This window comes from Microtus ochrogaster, chromosome 1 (assembly GCF_000317375.1).
Source record: "Microtus ochrogaster isolate Prairie Vole_2 chromosome 1, MicOch1.0, whole genome shotgun sequence".
In the NCBI taxonomy this organism is placed as follows: domain Eukaryota; kingdom Metazoa; phylum Chordata; class Mammalia; order Rodentia; family Cricetidae; genus Microtus; species Microtus ochrogaster.
In genome coordinates, this window is record NC_022009.1 from 101,453,978 (window position 1) to 101,460,991 (window position 7,014).

The 7,014-nt window shown below is 47.3% G+C and overlaps 1 protein-coding gene across 1 annotated transcript in view; it reads right to left on the reverse strand.

Annotated features, from left to right (window-relative positions):
• Positions 1-7,014, reverse strand: part of Setd7 (SET domain containing lysine methyltransferase 7) — a 42,715-nt gene that overhangs the window by 11,034 nt on the left and 24,667 nt on the right. Inside the window, exons 4-6 of the mRNA XM_026787611.1 lie at positions 3,796-3,985; positions 3,134-3,215; positions 196-313 (exon numbers count right to left, since the gene is read on the reverse strand). Coding sequence (XP_026643412.1) covers positions 196-313; positions 3,134-3,215; positions 3,796-3,985 — 390 coding nt within the window. The remainder of the gene's footprint in view (positions 1-195; positions 314-3,133; positions 3,216-3,795; positions 3,986-7,014) is intronic.

A 7,014-nucleotide genomic window follows, 5' to 3' on the forward strand; every position in this document is an offset into this window, starting at 1 on the left:
CCAGATGTCAGTATAGATGGTTGTGAGCCACTGTGTGGTGTTGGTGATTGAACTCAGGGACCTCAGTGTTCTTAACCTCCGAGCCATCTCTCTGGCCCCATCATTCCGTTTTCTATGAGATAGTTGTGGACCATGATAGTGGATTTATTGAAGGTCTTTCATCCATTAGGTTATCGTTCTCATCTTCCCACTTACCTCTTGGTGTGTAATTCGGACGCCATTATAAAAAGACATAACAGTATTGGGTCCCACTGCTACCTTGGAAAACAGCCCTTCTCCTGCACTGGAGATCAGAGAGTCCGCAACATAAACCCTAAACAAACAAACAACAAATAAAATCGTGAGGTTTTCAGTGTGATGTGCCACTCTTGATACCAATCACTGAAACCCCATTATGGTTATCCATATGAATATGAGTACCATATGAATCCCAAATGACAGTTTCCAATTATTCAACAAAGAAGGAGACAGGGCGAGAAATTAAACCACACTAAGTTAGCAGCAGTAATGGAAGAAACAACTTTCATCTCTTTAAGAGCTGTATTCAAAATGAACTCCACCCACCTCCTTCAGACTTGCTCTGGCCAATGACAAGCAGGAACTTCATCTTTTTTCCCTCCTAAAACAGGGTTTCTCTGTGTAGCTCTGGCTGTTCTGGAACTCTCTATATAGATCAGGCTAATCTCAAACTCACAGCATCTGCCTCCTGCCTCTGTCTCCCGAGTGTTGGGATTAAAGGTGTGAGCCACCGGCCCTGGTGACAACCACTTAGTGATAACTAGGGACTTCTAACCCTCCTGCTTCCATCTGCTAAGTGCCCATGTTTATGTGGCTTTGGAGATCAAACCCAGGGTTTTGTGAACGCTAGGCATACATTCTACCAACTGAGTGAGCTACACCCCAGGCCTCAAACAATGTCTTCTCCAGGCCTGGGAAGATGGGGGCTCTTCCACAGGATTTGGGTTTGATTCCCAGCACCCACATGGCATCTCACAACCATCTGTAATGTCAGTTCCAGGGATCTTATAGCTGGATCTCATGGGGCATGGCCTCAGTGGTGGTTCCTTCCTTTCTGATGACGCTAGCTTGTGTCAAGTTGACACACAAACCAGCCAGCACAGTACCCGATAGACCTTTCTGAAAAAGAAACTAATGTTTATAGCTAATGACAAGAGAACATTTCCCAAAGTTTACTGATACTGTGCTCAAATTTCTCAAAGCCAGAAGACAGAGGAAGACTATTATTTAGTTAAATGCCAAGATGGATTGTTTACACAAAAAGCGACAATGAGCTATAGCCAACAAGCATTTCCCAGCAAAGGGGTTAGAGGTCAGCTAACTCCAGGTCAAATCTGACAGTTCATTTTTGTTGATAAAGTTTTATTGAGATACAGCTGCCTTCCCCAGTTTAAGATGGTATCTGGCTGCTGTAGTGCTCAGAGGTGGAGCTGAGTCTGTGCAATAGACAACATGGGGCCTGCAAGCGTCCACATTGTTACTTGGTGTTCTTCCAAGGAAAACCGCTCCTAATCACTGCTTTATAAGAGAAGCACTCTTAGCTGTGGAACGGAGGGAATAAGAGCTTATGTCCCACCAACAAATCTTTCATTTCTCCGTGCACCGTGATAGATGGCCCTGTTAGGAGGTGGGAGCCTGTAATTTTGGTTTATTTTACGACCTGGAAATCTGAATTATTGCTTCTAGTTCTGCTCCTTTCCTGTGACAGAGTGATACATGTCACCCTTTTGCAGATGACCTCACGATGTGACACTTTGTTTGGTGCAGGTGGGGCATGCATCCCTTCCTGCTGACTTTGTTAGCAGAGTGTGGAGGAGGCCCCTGCTGCCAGGTGTCAGTTGTTAAGAGACACAGTGAGTTTTGCCAGTCTCTCTGTTTTCATGGCATCCCAGAGAAGAATATGTCCTGGGGGGCTGTTGTTCCTTTAGTCAGAGTCTTGGAATGAAGAGATGTGAAACAGACCTGAACCCGACTTGAATCCTGGAGCCCAGCCTAGTCCGGCTCAGCCTGGTGAAGCCCAAGCAGAAAATGGTTGAACCTAAGCCAACCCACAGAACCAGGAGCATAATACAAAATGCCGACCTCTGTAAACAGCTAAGCGGTTTGAGAGTGTTGTTCTGCAGGATCTCACAACAGACTAGACTGATAGATGGATACAGTTGGTCCTGGTGTTTTGGGGTGAACACAGAAGCCAGTCTACTACCACTGGCCCTGGGCCAGGATCTCTTGTCAAAAAAAAAAAAAAACAGAACATTTTCTCCCTGCCTGTGGCACTGTGGGATCAGCGCTGTCCCTTCTACTAGGAAGAGGCAGAAAGTAAACAAGAGGTAAATCACACCCTCAGGGGCTGTCCTTACTCAGCAGAGCAGCCGAGGGTAAGCCACGCCCCGGGGGGCTGTCTTTACTTCCTCAGCTGAAGGAGAATGAAGAGAATTTTGGGTATTGAGAATCCATGGTAGAGGGCAGCCTTCCTCATAGGTTAGGTATGGACAGAGCTGACAGGGAGAGATGCTTTAACACTTGCTATCACTACCTTTGCTTCTATCCTGTCTTCCCTTAGGAATAAGGAAGTTGCTTTATGTTCCAAGGGTCGTACTGGAGGTGTAGGCTAGGCTTAAAAAGAGCGTGGATTGCTCCCCTAGAGGACTGCATCATCAAGAACCACAAGAGGGCCTGGAAGATGGCTCACTGGGCAAAAAAACGCCTGCTTCCAAGCCTGACCTAAGGCTGCACCTTCCCAGAGGGTGGAAGGAAAAGATCTGATTTCTAACGCTGTTCTCTGGTTTCTACCTGTATGCTTTCCAAATTCCCCAGCGTCCCCAGAAAGGGTGTGACCGTCTGACTCAACACTTTACTGACAGAGTTCATTCTAGAACGAGACATGAGCCTGCTTGATAGTGTAGAGACCTTCTGTGAACAGCCTCTATATAAGAATATAATTAGTCTTCCTCAGAACGCACACACACTTACTTGGAAGTGTGCCAAGGAGAAGTACTTATTATGGAGAGGCTTGGCTCGAGCAGGAGCCCAGCCTGAGCCCGAGAGCCACAGAAGCTTAAGGGTGCCCACCACCGGGGCCTAAACGGCGCGAGGAAAGCCACAAGAAAAGAGTTACCTCTCGGACTCATAGGGGTCTGGAAGGAGGGCATCACTGGAGATGCAGGAGGAAGTCGATTTATCGAAGTGGTACACGGAACCTGAAAGGCAAACCAGCAAGTCAGGTCAGGTGCAGAGCCGGGCAGGACATGCAACGTAAGTGGGGGAGTTCCAGGCTGAGGCTTTGGGAGGCACCTCTGTGTTTACTTCGATACATCTGTGATCCACTGTGAGAAAACATTCCCTAAAGTGGTCTCGATGCCTTCAGACTAGGCCCCAGCGTAAGAAACAGACCAGCCTAGACCAGCCAAACCTCGTGGCGTAGCAGACATGTGGCTGCTGTCATAAACAGGGACGGACTGAGGAGCCTGCTTTTGTGCGCGCGCGTGTGCGCGTGTGTGTGAAAAACTGACTGACACTCATTAAAGTGGGCCCCCCAGAAAAGAAAAGAAACTTCTTTGTAGGGCAATGGTGGTGCACACCTTTAATCCCAGCTTTCGGGAGCCGAGGCAGATGGGTCTCTGTGAGTCAGAGGCTAGTCTGATCCATAGTGAGTTCCAGGACAGCCTGGGTTACACAGAGAATCCTGTCTCAAAAAACCAAATCAAAACAAAAAACCAAAACCACCACCACCACCACCACCAGAAACTTCTTCAACCTGCCCCAGACTGGACAACTTACTTCCAGATGTCACTTCAAAGTGTGGCCTCCCTTCTTCCGTGGCCGTGAGGGTGGCCAGTTTCCCTTCGATCATCTCTCCATCGATAAACTTTCCGTAGAGCGCAGTCCTCTGATCAGGGTAGACATAGGCTATCTTCTCTCCAGTCATCTCCCCGTCTTCATTGACTTCCCCGACCAGGCTGCCTCCATCCTGGTGGGAGAAACCGAAGCCCAGAGGTGTTATACAAAGTGTCCATCTGTAGGGCCTGAGTTCAGAAAGTTTCTTTTCTGCACTCCAGTCCCCTTAAGAACACCAACACTGATAATAACAGTGTAAGAACCTAGAGCTTCTGACAGGAGTCAGAGCTCTTCATGCCTCTGCAGATAACCCCTCAGCCACGTGTAGATACACTTCTGGAATGTTCTATACTCGGACACGCATGCCTCCTTTAGAGGAGGAGACTGAAGTGTACTCAGTTACAGAAACTCTAGCATAGTGCGTTATCTAAGAAACAAACACGTTACACTCAGAACAGGCTTGCAAACATTTAAGGGAGATATAAAACACATACCTATAATATGTTAAGGAAAATCTATTACAGCACAAATATATTATAGCGTAACTATATTATAAATATATATTACAGCACACACCTGTTCTCTCAGCACTATGGAGGCAGAGGCAGGGGGATCTCTGATCTCTGTGAGTTTGAGGATGTCCTGATCTATCCAGGACAGCCAGGACACATAAACAGACGCTGTCTCAAAACAAACAAACAAACAAATACAAAAACAACTTCAGTTAAAATGTACCCCCCCCCTTTTTTTTTTCAGCACTGGGGTGAACCCAGAGCCCAGGACCTTGTAGGTCTTTACCTCTGGGACAGCCAGGACACATAAACAGACGCTGTCTCAAAACAAACAAACAAACAAATACGCAAACAACTTCAGTTAAAATGTACCCCCCCTTTTTTTTGCAGCACTGGGGTGAACCCAGAGCCCAGGACCTTGTAGGTCTTTACCTCTGAACTAAATCTGTATGCCTTTAAACATACTTAAGTTTGGCCGGGTGGTGGTGGCGCACACCTTTAATCCCAGCACTCGGGAGGCAGAGGCAGGCGGATCTCTGTGAGTTCGAGACCAGCCTGGTCTACAGAGCTAGTTCCAGGGTAAGCTCCAAAGCCACAGAGAAACCCTGTCTCGAAAAAGCAAAAAAAGAAAAAAAAAGAATTAGTTTGGTCTATTTGAGTAAAAATAGAATTGTCTGTATTTTCTAAGGGCTAAACAAAAGACCTTGTCTCTTCCACATTAGTTCTTTCTTCCGTTCTTCATCTGTGACTTCCCAGCCTCCCTCCAGGAGAAGGGCCAGCTTTGCTTCATTCCATAGGACTAACACCAGAGTAATTCTATGTCCTGGTAAGGGCCAGGGTCACAGCAGGTAAACAACTACACACACACACACACACACGTTGTATGTGTGTGCTCCTGTATACGTGCATGTAACTGCATGGGTGAGCATGTGACACGGTGCATGTGTGGAGGTCAGAGGACAATTTGCAGAGAAGCCATTTCTCTCCTTCTACCGTGTGGATCCCAAGGGACCTATCATGTTGCCAGGCTCAGTGGCAGGAGCTTTACCCACAAAGCCACCTGGCGGACACTTTTTCAGTTGAACTAGTGTTAATTTCATTTAGGGTGCAAGGGATGGTTCCCTCTCATGGAAATCTTGCCTGTGTAACTCATCCATCTACGTCTTTGTAGGCTTGCTAAACAATTGGATAGCATGGCCTCTTGGATAGATTGGCCGATGTCCTCGGCTCAAGTATCTGGGAATGGCTGCTTGATGCAGGTTAACCCTCCGTGCTGCTTACTGAGATGGGAATAAGCGGCGTGACCTATACGATTGCATAGCTCAACCACAGTCTAGTCGTTCTTTTGTGGAAAGAAATAATCAGTTAAAGTAAATTTCAGAAGTTCTGAAGAAAAACACACAGCATTATTTTTCACAGGCAGAAAGCACAGTAGGGTGACATTTGTTGCTTGTTGTTCTTCGGAAGTTAATTCGTACTAACGTGGTATGAATAGGGACAATCTTTCTGTGCGATCTGCCTTTGGGGTGCCGCTGAGGCTGAGCACGGTAGAGCAAGCGTGCCTCTTACGTGCCATAGCTAACAGATGCCCACATTATGCTTATCTGAAGCCAAAGTCTGTGCTTAGGGCCTCATTTTTTTCCCCTCAAAAGTTGAATTTATTTCTTTGGACTGACAAAATAGAAATCCTTTGGTTTTCAAAGGGAGTTATGAGTCTTTTAAATTGAAAAAAAAAAAAGAGAGATGCATTGGAAGTTAAAAATCAAACCAAAACAAAGGGCTTACTTAGCAGGACTGCAGGTGACGTCTCTCGGTAGAGAGCTCAGCTAGCACGCACCGCGCCCTGGGTTTGGATCTCGGCACTGCACAATCTGGACGTGGTGGTAGCACCTGTAACCCTAGCACTTAGGAGGCAGAGGCAGGGGGATCAGAGGTTCAGGGTCATCCTCAGGTATACAGAGAATCTGAGGCCAGCCTGGGCTACAGAAGCCTGGGCTACAGCCTGGGCTCAAAACCCAAAACATCCACAACAAAATTTTTGTATCTCTAGTTCCTAGAGAGATCCTATAAGTATGCTAGGGAGAATGGTTCTGTTTTCCCTTCTCTTGTCTCGCCTGTTACAAATACTGCCAACTACTCTAAGAGTATCGGGTGGAGGCCGCTGCCTCGGTCTGCCCACTGGCACCCCTGTCAGAAGGAGTAGTCTTTGTTGGGTAGGGATTATTAACAAGATAAAGGCTGCTTGGAGTGTCCAGTCTCCCTTTTCACTTACCCTTCCCTGGGTCCTAGGCACTGCCCTGTCAATCCCAGGAAGGCCCATGTCCCTCAAGAGAAGCCCCCAGTGCTTCCACAGCAGAAGGGACCGAGAAGCCTGTTGTGGCTTTGGCTTTGGGTTCACACCATGCCTCCAATCCAAAGTTAATGCAATGAAAACCGGCAATTCAGTCCCTGACACTAATGCCTGTTTCCGTATTGATTCGGACTCCAGAGAGCAGAGGGGTGCCATCTTCCTCTTCCACTGTCATCAGATACCACACTTGAAGCAGGCGCCATGGACTATTCTGGAAGCTAGCCATTTCCCAATGTTTCCCTCCCATGCCAGAATCTTCTCTTGGGGGGGCTGGAGAGATGGCTCAGTGGTTAAGAGCAT